At 53.2% G+C, this 13,989-nt stretch overlaps 1 protein-coding gene across 1 annotated transcript; it reads right to left on the bottom strand.

The window, feature by feature from the left end:
- Tmem43 (transmembrane protein 43) lies at window positions 1–13,745 on the bottom strand. The gene is made up of 12 exons (XM_021164977.1): window positions 13,550–13,745; window positions 10,001–10,150; window positions 8,996–9,130; window positions 8,531–8,625; window positions 7,716–7,765; window positions 7,386–7,455; window positions 6,638–6,708; window positions 5,298–5,419; window positions 5,014–5,088; window positions 4,579–4,680; window positions 1,913–2,030; window positions 1–623 (listed from the first exon to the last, which is right to left on the bottom strand). Exons 1-12 carry the CDS (start codon window positions 13,559–13,561, stop codon window positions 421–423), a joined length of 1,203 nt encoding a protein of 400 aa, XP_021020636.1. The 5' UTR covers window positions 13,562–13,745; the 3' UTR covers window positions 1–420.
- Window positions 13,746–13,989: the final 244 nt, after the last annotated feature.

Raw genomic sequence — 13,989 nt, 5'->3', positions numbered from 1 at the left:
GCCACAGTGACAGTGACCTCTGGGATAATATCTTCAGGGTTTCCTCAGGCCACATCAGATTCTACCCAGAGGCTTGGTGTGGCGTGCACTCCTCCAAGCCTGGGTATGGAGTGTCCTACTGATGTGGTGTGGCCCCGCAGTAGAGAGTGATTTCTGTTTTCTTAGGTTGCAGTTGTAGCTGATGGTTGTGGTAGTCTTGGCACTTGGTTCCAGCAAGGAGGGATGGGTGAGAAGGCTGAGCCCTTCACCAGCAGGTCAGCTGACAGCTGGGTGGAATGAAGCCCGAGAGGGGAAGGCATTAAGNAGGACACCGAACCCCTACATGCAGGTGTGGACACTGGCCCCTTGAAGAATGGGGTGTGTAGATGCCTGCTCCAGCTGAGCTCGGCAGAGGTGACAGGGAACCTGGCCTCTCAGGCTTCACTCCAGCTTTTTGGCTGGCACCCGGGTCCGTGCAATGATAATGGGCACCAGAGCCAGGCAGCCGATTAGAGCAGCCCACAGCGGTCGGTAGAAGAGCCAGCCAGCAGCCACAGTCAACAGGGTCAGGGAGGTGGCCACACAGAAGGCAAAGGCTTTCAGGCCAATGTTGACAAGATCTCGGAAGACAGGAAACCAGTCCACTGTGGGGAAAGGGAAGACCATGAGTCCCCGAGGAGATTGTGCTCCCTGCCCTAGACTGCTCCTCTCTACCATTTGAGTGAGGAAACAGTCAATAAGTAGAGCCATACACAGCCACACACATACCTAAGATACCATGGGGTGAGAGTGGGGAACTCAGCAAGCTACCACAATACTATTCTGTGCAGCCCAGTTCCAAGTGTGAGTGCTTTGGACTTTCAAAGTCCATGTTGAGGCCACTGAAAAGACACCCATAAAACCCTCTCTCCCAGAGTCAGTCCTGACTGACAATCTATACTGTTCAGTCAGAGCCTGAGCTCTAAGCCTCTGTGTGAGCAGAGGATGGGCTTGTCTATCNTCACTGCTCCATGCCTTGCATAGGAAGGACCCAGTGTTCAGCAGGTCATGTTTACTGATGGACAGGGAGGGCCACATGGGTCCTGCCACAGCTCACATCCCTTTACAATGACATCTGCCCTAAGTGCCAGCAGGCCTCCAATGGAAGAACCCAGGATCACAGATAGGGCATCTCAAACATGGAGGGGACTGAGACTCACAGGGATTAGCCTGTCCTCAGTCCCATGGCCAAGAGAGTTTGGTTTAAATTCTGATCCTTCTCTGATGTGCTCACAGTGTGGCTGGTATTTGCGAGCACACCTCAGATGTCCAGGGAGAGTCTGAGGGATGGATGACCTGTTTCCCATCTGTCAATGGGAAAATCCCCCCAACCCCCAACAGTTACTGCCAATCTGTGATGCGCTCCAGCAACACCTCTCAGCTCATAGATATCAGTGGGGGAAGGGTTCGGCTGGATGGGGACATACTGGGGCAGAGGCCTTGTTACTGGGTCTCCCTGAGCAGGCTCTCCTCCTGCACGGACAGTGTTAGCCTGGCACACTCCATGTCCTGGGCACCAAGACTTGAACCAAGTTGGCTTACATCTGGGCTCTCTGATGTCAGACTCAGGACAAGTGGGCATCCGCTCCCCAGGCTCCAGATGTGCTAGCTGCTGCAAACCTGGTCTGGCTTTGGAGGGTGTTTTCATGCATGAAACTCCCAAANAGGGGCAAGAAAANGAAGCCTAGGCAGGAATATCCATGATTCTGTCCCTCACGCCTGCCTCTCTCTGCTTGTTCATCCTAAAGCTACCTGGGGGTGGGGGAGACACAGACAGGCTAGATGTTTGCTGTCTTTCTCAAGGATCCCATCAGGCTGAAANGTTGACTGATGGCATTATGACTAGCACAGGGCTACAGGAGGGAAGGCTAGCTCCTGCACCTTCCACGCCTACCTAGGGTGTAGAGGATCCGTGTCATGAGGTTGAGGCCCATAAACATGGCCATCCATCCAGCTGCCCGCAGGCCCCATGTCTTCATGGAATTGCTCTTCTGTTCTCTACGAAACACCTCCTGTAGGACAAGGTGGCATGGTGTCAGGACTTAGAGAGACAACAAGCCAGCAGTGTGGCAGTGGTGAGGGTGCTGTTGGCCATTTCCATACAGAGCACAGGGAGACAGGCAAACCTCTCACCAAAGTCTCTAAGACTCAGTGCCTAAGTCTCTGCCTGNCTGGCTCAAGACCATGGAATAAGAGATCTTTGTGGCTTTAGGTTGTCTCATCTGGAAAAAGGTCACCTTCCTTCCCACTGCATCTATCCCATATGTGGACACCTCCGGTCCTTCTGAGTGGACAGTTTGGGTGTGCACGCTGATCCTAAGTGAAGCATTAGCCTTCATCCCCAGGNTAGTGCTCACCGCTTCAGGCACACTGACCCCAGCTGACTCCCTCCTACTCTGTAGGGGAGCCTTCTGCTCCCTTGCTGTCCCTGGTTCTCTTCCTGGTCTGTAAATGCTGATATCCTTTGGCTGCTTCATCCCAGGATCCGCCATGCACCCCATGAGCCCGTAACTAAAACATANTATTATACATGCAGCGCTGCTATTGGGCCACACTGCCCAGTTCCTACCACCTCCTAGACAATGTCGCACCCTCTTGACATGCTGAGCACTGACTCAGAGCCCCACCCCAACCTGACTCTGTCTTCTCCGTGGCAGCACATAACCTGACCTATCCAGAGGCACAACCAGGTATGGCCTGGTCCCCCTCACTATAGAAGCCAGCTCTGTCAGCTGTTTCCCTGCTGTCTACCATGATCCGCGCCATCATTGCTCCACACCAGGCTCTTACATTAGCTTCACTGGCCTCTCTGTTTCCTCACTTCATTCTCATACAGCAGCTGCCATAGCTCCAACCCCCTCTGACCTCCACCAGGGCCAGGCCCACCTATGGTGCGGCCAAGTCAAGTGTCCTGTCCTGTGCAGACTGTGTCCACAGCTGCTCAGCAGCTCTGTACTTCCCTCCAGTCTTGGCTTAGATGTGACTTCTCCTCAGTCTTTCCCAGCCATGGATTGAACACTACTCTAGACCGTCCAACTCTAAGACAACACACAGTGNTGGACAAAGCCTGTCTCAGCCTCTAGCTGTCACTGCCCTGTGGCTAACAGGCACACTGATCTGACTCTTAACCCAACTGGAATCTTTGCTGTTTTACAGAGAGAGGAAGCTGAGGCTCCGTGAGGTTGTCACAAAACTCCATGGCCTCGCCATAGGCAGTTAACTTGAAAACTGTTCTGATATACCTGTGCTACCCACATGAGATACGGATGGTGGTGATGTTTTTAAAATGTTTTATTTCACAGATGAGGATAAGACACTGGCCTCATGGTTTGTAGCTGGTGGGAGGCAGTGCCAGGATGAGGAGGGGTCTTGACAGGCACCTGTGGGCAGTGCTGTGGTCTGGACCCCTGGGCTCTCCAGACCCTGAGTTCCAGCATTCTGACTTTGGGCCCCAGCTCTCTTCTCAGTTCTGTGTGCCCACCGCCTTGTCTATAGCCAAACCTTCCCTCTCGGGTCTCCTCAGCCACACATCCTATCTACCACTTTCTGGAGGATAGCTCTGAGACCTGGGACTCTGCCTGAGGAGGCTGGAAACCAGGGGCTGGGCAGAGAAAGTCCTGGGAGAGAGAAAAGGACTTTCTAATTTTAGAGCGGTCCCTAGGGTGACTCAGCCCAGGCTGGGAGGTAGTAGCCCCACCCCAAGCCTAGTTACCAGGCTCCCCAACAACAGACCAACCACACCCTATCTTGGCCAGGTAAAAGGAGCAGGTTGTGCCCAGACACCATGACACACTGGTCGTAGCTGNAAGGGAGGAGAGAGAGCAGCTGAGCATCCAGAAATAGCAGCAGAAGGGTCACAGCCATGCTCTGAAGCCAGCTGTACCCTTGGCTTTTTCTGTCTGTTCTGGATTGAAACCTGCACATTTGCTTAATATACACAGGGAGGGCCTAGCAATGATCCTCTGGCTGTACCAGCAAGAGTGAGAATCAGCCACTGTCTCACTGTCTCAGGCACAGAGGTGAGAGTCAGCATGCCTCCATCTCAGCACTGGGTAACCCATGGCCCTTCCCAAATACAGCTGGAAAAGGCACACCCGGTGGACGGTGGGACCTGTGTGTAGGTGATCACCTCACTCCCATGGCCCTGATACTGCAGCTCCAACCCTGCACTGGTGCCCCTGAAGGAAGAAGAGGTACCCCAGAGTGGCTGCTTCTCCTCCTGGTGCCCACTGACAAAGTGAACCCTTTCCTGCCTGACTTGATTATTCTAGGGTGGACCTGTCCATTTTGAGGCCTTCGCAATAATGGCTTGTCACAGAAACCGATTTTCTATTAGATATCCATCATGCTGGACCATGGCTGCCTACACTCCTATCCTCACTTCCTNGCCTTTCTCATGATCCCCCCACCCCAAGGCTAACAGCCTGAGAGGGCAGTGCCTGCTCACACAGGAGGCTGCTGTCCAGTTCCCCTCTTGCCTAAAGGCTGGCCATGACCTCTAGAGGTCACTGGGAAGAAGGGCAGGGTGTGCCTGTCCCCACACAGGCAGCCGCGACTCACNTCAGCTGAGAAGTCCCCATGGTGCAGGAGCAACAAGGTGTCCCCGGACTTGGTGGAATATGGGATTAGTTGGTCACCTCGTTGCCGGGCAATCACAGTAACCTGGACAGAAAGTCAGTATTAGAGCTGAGTGGGATGACCTGAGGGACAGGGGCACAGGGTGAGACCCACAGCCCACCCTTCAGACTCCACACCAGCCAGGAGGTGAGGAGACCTGGGGCTTGTCTCTCCTTGCTTCTATGGGATGGCGCTTAGGACGAAGCCCATGTTGGGGCAGATCTACACAGGGAAAAGCCCCTGCTGGCCTTCTGAAAGTGCCCAAGAGCAGGCCTGAATGCCTGTGCAAATGGGTGAGGCACAAAGTGGTCAGGACACATCCCAAGGTGTCTGCGTCCAGGGAGTCGAGACTGGGGTCAGCCCTTGGGAAGCAGTTACCACGTGAGCCGGGCCCAGGTCAGGGTCATCGCTGCTCAGTCCCGCATAAGAAAAGGAGACTCGCACATCACCAACCTGAGGGTGGAAGAGAAGTGGGAAGAGCTAGTGAATGGTGATCTCATCAACTCTCCAGCGCCTGGCTGTTGTTCACTCTTTTGTCCTGACTGTCCCATCCCCTGGTCTCCAGTCTAACTGGGCAAGCGCAGCCTGGGTCCAGCTGCTGCACACACTGCTACTGAAAAGCCATGGCCTCTGCTGTCTGAGCAGCCCGCATGCCCACGTACCTCCGGGTACTTAGGGTTTTCACTGTGGTAGAAAAAGTCTCCGCGGCGAATGATGTCCACATGGGGGTCCTCCAGTTTGGCCAGGCTCAGGGCCTTGAAGTTGTCAATCTTGTCAATGAGGCCTGAGGGAAGCAGAATGCTNAGAAATCATGGACTCCACTCAGAACCCCTGATCTGCTAGCCCTGTAGCCTGATACTCTATCTTTGGTGCCCTCAGACAGCAGGGCCGAAAGCCTACACCCTCTAGCTTTGACCTATTTGTCTCTCCTAGACGGAGTGAACTTTTTTTAGGTAGTGAGGCTCATGTAGCCCATGATGGCCTCAAACTCGTTACAAAGCTGAAGGTGGCCTTGAACTCTTGACCTTACTGCCTTCACTCCTCAAGTGCTGGGACGACAAACCTACGCTGTCAGGCATAGGTTCTTTTTGTTTGTTTGGTGACAGACTTTCACTGTAGGCCAAGTTAGCCTCAAACTTATGATCCTCCTGCCTCAGCAACCTGAGTGCTGGANGATAGGCATGTGCCACACCAGCTGCAATGCCCTTTTCTCTAATCCCACCTCTTCTAGAACTCCCCTGTGTCGGGGAGTCAGCCTTACTCAATCACTAACTCCTCCTGGATGGCTTTCCCATGCCCTCTCCTGCTCAGCCAGTTGGGCTACAGTTCGGAGAGTGGCTTGGTTTCAGCTACCCCTCTTCAGAATATACCCATCCACATCTAGGCAGGAGTTCACTCCCCCAGCACCAGCTGAGTGGCAGAGCTATTGAGACAGTCAGGCTAAGCTTGGGTATCTGGGTCTCAAGGGTCTGTCTGTCACCNTCCCAGGTTAGGTCCAGAGTTGAACCTCAGTTACTGTGACTCATGGTGCCACCTTAAACCTTGTGGGTTTCTCCTTACAATCGCAACGGAGGCTGCGATGCACCTCCCTGTGGCAAAGCTAGATGCCAGGCAGGGCTCACAGGTGGAGCCAGAGGTCGGAGGGAGGGAAGAAAGACCTTGTCTGAACTCCTGGCTGAGAGCTGGTTGAGGTAGGTCTCTGGTGCAATATCTGCTCAGAACAGACATGCACAGAAATGCGACAAGGATGTAGTACTTGGAGTAATTTCTAGAACAGTCTAGGCTTCAGAAGAACTGGTTGGAGTGGGGGAGTTCTACCCCCTGAGGGAGTTCACCTCCCTCTGGCCCCTTTCAGAGTATGATTCTGAGATGGGGACCAGCTGGACCCTGATAGCAACCATTGGCTGTGGGCCTGCTCGGTGCNAGGGCCCCAGCCCTGGAAGAAGCCAAGGGGATGGAAAGGCCTTTGGGTGGACGCTTCCACAGGAGGCCTGAGACTCACCTGCTGAGAGGAAAAACCTGCCAATCTGGACAAAGGGGGCGGTCGCTGTGAAAGACTCCACTGCCATGGCACTGTAGGAGAGAGGGAACAATCAGTATTGGGGCACCAGGATGGGATCTGCTTACCTTTGTGTTGGAATGGACCCAGGAAGGGGATCCAGCAAGGCTAGGCACAGTATGGCCTCCAGGGTTCCCATTTCCCTCTCTGGGTTGAGCATCTCTACTCTGTCTTATTACCATATTGTCTTACCCAGACCCACCAGCCTGCCCCNCTCTATTAGCCATGACCACATACCACTTCCAGCCTGGAGAGCTTCCATCTGGACAGCTTTCCTAGACAACCTGGACCATCTTCCTGGCTCTACCTGGACCATGGCTGCAAATGATCTAGCCAAGCCCAAGGGCTACATCATTATCTTCCCCCCATGCCATAGAGCGAGTTCTCCCTGAGGAATCTTAACAAGGCTCAAACAAATGCCACTACTCCCTAGTGCCCCCAACCTGAGTTAAGAGTAACAAGGCACTTCAGTGCGCAGAGAGACNTCTCAGTCGGTCACCAGGCCTGTGTTAAATTGAGGGTCAGCAAAGACCAGGTCTTGTGTTGTGGCATCAACACAGNGTGTGTGGTTAAAACGATGTCTCCTGTGTTTGCTAACCTGTGGGGTTAACTCAACCCATCACTCAGATTAAATGAGGCTGGAGCCTGCAAGATAAGCAAGGCTGGACTCGGACCCAGGCCAAGTTCTCACCTGGGGTTTTTGTGGCCAATCTCTCGGTCAAAGTTTCTGCTGTTGACAATTTCTGACCTCCACTCTGTGTCTACATGAAGAGAAAAAAGGGACAGTTCAGACCAGTTAAGAGAGGCCTCAGCCTCCTCTTACTAGCACCCATGGCCCTTGGGGATCAGGCTGGCTGCTCAGGCCTCCCTGGGATGCTGGGCATGCAAGACTCTGAAGGTGGGTGCCATGGCCTTTCACACTTGCCCATGGCCCCACTGTANTGCCCACCACTGCCAGCCTGGACTAGAATGGAGGTCATGTGTACTGGGGATGGACAGAGCCTGGAGGTCCGGGACTCACTGTAGGAATACTTTGTCTCCTTCTTCACCTGTCCGTCCTCCGTGTACTCACTGCAGAAAAAGCACAGTTAGCAGCAATCAGCTCAGGTGCCCAAAGCCATCTGCTCTCTAAGTGTCTCAGGGCAGAAGTGGCTTCAAGGCCTAGCTCCCCACAGGGAGTGAAAGCCTGGTGGGCTCAGGAACAGATAGTCCCCAGCCTCTAGGCAGGTACTAGCTCCAGAAAGCCTGCCTAAAGAGATATGTTTTCTCAGCTAGCCTGACACACTCCAGCTGGCTCACCCAAAGGAACCTGGCCTTGGGCTCAAACATATCCAGCTGCAGCCTCTGGGAGAATCTAAGGTGGCAGGGAACCTTCTCCAGCATCCCATGACTCCTCTTCTCCTCCTATAGGTTGTCATGTAGTTCAAGTGGGGCTGCATCCAGTCCTGGCTGCAGGTGACCCCCTCTGGCCGCTGAGAGCCTGCCCTGGGCCTTCTGATAGACTGAGTGAATTGGGAAGCAATTTGTACCCTCTGTGAGAAGACAGACCAATGAAGGAAAAGCTGAGCAGCGACTGGTAGTGGGAGGGCCACAATGATCCCAGTGACACCAGTTGAGCCTTGGGCTGCACCCTGGAATGTCCAGGTGAGGAAGCTTTGGCCCACTCTGCACTAGATTATTGCTAACCATGCACTAATNCGGAGGTTTGACATTTTTCTGATAGGCAGACCCTGCACTTTGAATTTAGTTAAATGGTGCCTGCAAGAAAGCCACTGCCCTTCAGCTTAACACCTGAGCTCTTCATGCCCTCCAAGCCCTCCGTGCCGGGCTCCTCACCTGGACTCTTCTGTCTCCACCCACTGGTACATCTCCACATGCCGTCGCAGTTTCACAGCTGGTAGATGGACCCCATAATTTGGGTCAGACAAGAGCTTCAAAAAGAATCAAACAANCAAACATGTAATGACCAGGCTCATGGCAGTCCAGAGTTCCCGGCCCAGAGTAACCTAAGTAAGAGAGACAGAGGTGGCAAGACCAGAAGTGGGGTGAAGGAGACCAGCATGAGGCTGCCAACCTCAGCTCTCAACACAACGCCTATGACGCTGAGCTCAGACAACAGCAGAGATACTATCATCAGACTGTCTGAGTGCTAACAGTAATCTGAGATACTGCTGTCATTAGTACAGGGAAACTGACTGAGAAGTGACCTGTCTACACAGCCATGGGGGGGGGGGGGTCTGTGTCTGAGGCCCAGTCCTAGACCCCAGCAGTTAGCCACTGCCACCCAGTCACCCAGCCTACCTTGGAAGTCCGCAGGGCCCCGATTATGTGTACCAGTCTTCCTTCATTCTCCGGAGCTACACTGTGGATGCTGTCAGGGGACACCACGAGTGATAGCCCCTCTGCAAGCGAGGTGGCTGTCTTCAGTGCTCGGCCCTGTCAGAAGTAGAAGAGTGGAGTTCAACAGCTCGGGTGCTGCAAAGGCTGGGCCTCAGTGAGCAGAGATGTTGAGGTCTAGCAACTGCAGACTCGAGACTAGAACCCAGGATCCCTGCTTTCCCAGGAAGACCCGGCCAATCTCAGACTGCCTGAAGCTGGGGGAAAGCTGCGTATCCCCTTGCCCTGACCTAGTCCTGCGCCTCCACTTCCCTCTGCCATCCATTCCCCTGGCTCCCAATCCATGTGGCTTTCAAAGGCCAGGCTGAACCCCTGTCCAAATCATGTGATCCAGGCCTAACCAGCCAGATGTGTTCTCTGCTTAGCTGACACACTTCAGTTGGCTCACTCAAGGTACCTGGCCTTGGCCTCAAGGAGATATCCAGATGCAGCCCCTGGAGAACCTAGGGTGGCAGGGGCCCTTTTCCAGCATCTCTTGATTACTCCCCTCCCGCACAGGTCATGTAGTTCAGGTGGGGCTGAGTCCTGTCCTGGTTCAAAAGACTGAGACCTAAGCCAAGAACCTGAGACATGGCTGTTAAACCAATTTATAAATTCATGGTTAGCTTTTTCTCTAAGTCTAAACTGCTTGGATGTGAGACTGGAAATGCTGGGTCCATATCTGCTCCCACAAGAGAAGGGAATGCCCAATAAAAGTATCCCAATAAAGAGGCAGAGATTCCCAGNTACCCAGTATGTGTATCTGAATACAGCCATGCCCGAAGCAGGTTTTCAGGGGTGTGAACCGANTCACTGCCACTCTGGCTTACACTGAGGTGTTTCAGATTACCTCAGCACCCCCCTCCCTCCTATAAGACCTAGGCCCTTTGTTTCAGAGCCCAGCCACTGGATCCTCAGCCTGCATCTTACCTCGTTGGTGAAAATTAAGTAGAAGGAGAGTAAGAAGGTCATTAGCCCCACGAACATCCCGCCGGAAGTCTCACTCAGCCGCTCCAGGAAGCCTGGCTGGGGGTCAGAAGTCACTTTGACGTGTTCTTTCCTGCTGCTGGTACTGGAATACTGAGGGAGGAATGGACAGTTTGAGGAGTTTTGAGAAATGATTTTGATGTGCAAGGAGATTCCCAGAAGAGACTCTCTTCCCCGCAGACATTGGTAGACAACTATCCTTTGGCACAGAATTTCTAGACCGTAAGTTAGCNTATGTTAAAGACACCAACAAGCTATTTTACAAAGCAGCTAGAAATATATTTTTGATTAAACCTGAGAAGTAACGGCTGGGTTTCCTGAGGACCATGCTGTGCTGTGAGAGTGGCAGGTGGGGCTAAGAACTACTGGGAGGCTGTGCTGAGTGTCCAGTGAAAGGTGGGCTCAGTGCTGGGTACACCTTCCAGCTAGGTCATCAAGACAAACTACTTGGAGGAGGGGACATAGAGCCAGACCTTAGGGAAAGGGTACCCTCAGCAGGGGAATGTGGAACAGCAGCCTGTCTGCTATGGCTGTGGAAGGCTGGAGAGACAGAGCAGATGGGCATGCCCAGGCAGCTTTCCATAGGCCACAAGCCACAGGTCAGTGGAGCAGGCTTCACCCAACTTGGTACTGTCTGAAGTGTGCTCATCACCAAGAACAGAGACTAAGCCTGAATCCTGGCTCTGCCATCCACTAGCTATGGGCCTTCCATTTCCTCATGGGTAAAGTGGGGGTGAAAATCCCAAGCTTGGGGTGGTGGCTCAGTGCTGGGGCCTCATAGGCACCTGTGGGAGTTATAGCTAATAGGAACATTATCAGATTTCTCCATAACTGAAACTAGAGCTGCCACCCAGACTGTGGGTGTGGATGAAAGTGACAGAGATACAAAGTGGTCACCTGGCAGGCACCTCAGAGAGCCAGGCCCCTTCCTGCCCAGTATCCAAGGATGGATTTGAGACAGAATCCTTGAGCATAGCTGATGCCACTTCTGGCTGCTCTCCACTGTTGGCTCAGGCCTGCTGAGGACGCCCACTGTATCCAGAACAATACCATACAAAACTCAGTGGAGACAACTGCTGCAGACAAGAAGGCGATCATCAGCCAGCAGGATGCCCACAATAGCATATTCGTTTGTTACAGGCCAACCATGNGCTGGCTCAACCGTAAAGAGACTATCAATACCCATTTCACAGATGAAGAATTCAAGACTCTGCTTAGGTTATCTGCCTGGATCAACAACTTGTAAGTACTGAGTAGATGTTCAACTCAGGCAAGCCCCTCTACCCTAGACTGTCTTCTTCATCNCTTAGCTAAAATTGAAGCTGAACAATGGAAAAGAAGACCTGTGTTCCTGCTGGCTCCCCTTAAAGCCAGGAAGGAAGGGAGGCCAGGAAGATGTTCCTCCAGCTGGGAGAGAGGTNAGGTGGGAAATAGCACCTATATATGTATATACGTGTGTATATGTACANNTATGTATCCTGAGTAACACATTCCACTTCCAGCATTCTGGGCTGAGAATCAATAAGTGATGAATCAATGGGTGGAAACATACTGGGCCTGGATATTGGCACACCAGGGTTGGAATCCTAGCTCTGTTGCTATGGAGCCTGGCAACATGTGCTCCACCTCTCTGGTCCTGGTTCCTCACTTGCTGGTGATAATACCTACCTGACAGGAAAGTTGTTATACTGAACTCAGGAGCTTTTGTTCCACNCACTGTCTTAAGATTTTTCTTGCTTACCCTGCCTGGTGACTCAGCTACAGTATGGATGCTTTGGTATTGTCTCTAGGCATGACACCGCCATTGTCATATTGAGATCCAAATAGCTTAGATGAGCCCCTCACATGATCAGGCATGCTCCCTGGAAGAGTGGANGAGGATCTTTATACCATCACCTGAGATTCTAGCCTCTCACCTCCTCCTATGTCACACCCCCAGCAGTGTGCAGTACTGCTAGAGGATACAGGAGACAGAGGGCTAACAGAAGGGAGGGCACACACCTCCATCAGTCATCCATGCTGGAGTGGGACTTTGGTGATACTGAGGCTCCTGCAAGTAAACCAAATAACCTCTTTGGTTCACCAAGATGGAGTTGGTGGACTTGCTCCTTTGGTCTATGGCTATCCTGTCTGACATGAATGAATGTTCAAGTCTTCCCAGGAAAGTAATATAACAATAAAGGGACAAAGGCATCTGAAGATATCCCATTGTGTCTATGTTTGTTAGTGTGAGAATCCAAGATGGTCTCTGCCTACCAGGACTGTGTGGGCTAGCCTCTAAGAGTAACTTTTTCAAGGATTAAGTACCTCCCATGTACCAGGCTCTGTGCCCAGCAACCTTCCTCAAATTTCAANGTAACTGATCCCATGAGAGAGTAAACCCAAAGGAGTTAGAGGAGAAGAATCTGGATTTGCCTCCGGGCTTGTCTCCAAAGCCTGCCCTCATCAGCACCTTCCCAGGCTGGGGATGTAACATGCCAAGCTGGCTATGAGCCCCCAAGCAGGTGTCTTCTGCTGGGGAACGGTAAGATATGACGCTGATGAGATGGATCAGAAGGGGGTCTGCCTGCTCTTGCCAGGNTGGCCTGCTGGTTGCCTTCTCCTCTGGCTCGAGTGCAGCATTCCTAACCTTTGGTTCTCCTCCCCTGCCAGGGCCAGACAATATGCCAAGCAGATATTGCTTGCACAGTGGGTGAAACAAACTCTGGCCTCCCAGGAGGTGTAGGAGGCCAAGAAGTTTGCCGGACTGAGGAGGGGCCTGGGAAGAGGGTGTAACAGGCCCAAGGAGGGCTGTAGTGACACTCTACCAAGGAGGGAGAGAGGGTGTGCCTGGGGCTGGCAGTGCTCCTGAGATGGCTTCAGAGGCGCTTTCACCAGAGGCACTGGTGACTCACCAGCTTCTCCCACACCCAGTCCCCTAGTAGGTGGTGTTGCTCCGTTTGTTGAATGAATGTTAAGATTCACTAGGNAAATTCTTAAGGACTAGTTGCAGTAGGAAGAGGCCAGAGGTCTGGGTGAACTATCCTCAGCCAGGGGCTCTAACCAAATCGGTGCACCAGGAACCGGGCAGCAGAGAAAGTCTCCCTCTCCACGTCATCCAGCCAGGCTAGTCCAGCTACAGTAGCATCACACAGCCTTTGAATACACACCCCCTAGGGAGCGGAGACCAAAGAAGCATTTTCTGGACAGCTCCACCTGGGCAGGATCGCCTCATCAATCTGCTCACCGACAGACACTTTCCCCGTGGTCCTTCAGTTCCCCAAGTTTCGTATCCCCAGGGGCCCAGAGAGAAACTAGGAGTGGAAGAAGCAGCCGTGCACGAGCGGACTCGACTAATTGCTGAGGCCCACAAACGCGCAGCCCGAGATGGACAAGCTCAGAGAGCTGAGGGCAGCTACACCCACTGGGGTCACACCTCTGAAAGACCCAGCGCGGATCCAGGGAAAAAGCGGCCCGGATGATGGTGTCACCCGGGCATCAGGAAGCACTTACGTTCGCTGCCATGGTGGGCCTGGTTCGCTGACGCGGTCTTGCTCTGTTCCGCTAGAAATTGGGCTGACGACCGGAACGCAGAATGCGGTGACCTCCTGTCTACCACAGAGCTGCAAGACTTCTCGTGGAATCCAGGACCAGGCGGGACTCAGGACAAAAGTTACCGCCCTGCCTAAGCCTCAAATTGTCTGCGCGTGCGCATCTTAAGGGCTGCTGGGAAATGTAGTCCGACGCCTGACACGTTCGCCACAAAATTACAAACCACTGTATTTCACTGGTGCGCGTGCGCGCTGCAAGATTTCTGGGAAATGTAGTATCGGTCTAGTTGGAGAGGCGCAAGGGCTGCTGGTCAGTGTAGTTTTCGACTGAGAAGCGGTTCTGGTGCTTAGGACGCGCGGAGGCAGGCGCGCGGCGGGCAGGCCTGGAGGGGGCGGGTCCGT

The sequence above is a fragment of the Mus caroli genome, chromosome 6 (genome assembly GCF_900094665.2).
Source record: "Mus caroli chromosome 6, CAROLI_EIJ_v1.1, whole genome shotgun sequence".
Lineage (NCBI taxonomy): Eukaryota > Metazoa > Chordata > Mammalia > Rodentia > Muridae > Mus > Mus caroli.
This window is presented reverse-complemented; position numbering and strand designations above follow the sequence as displayed.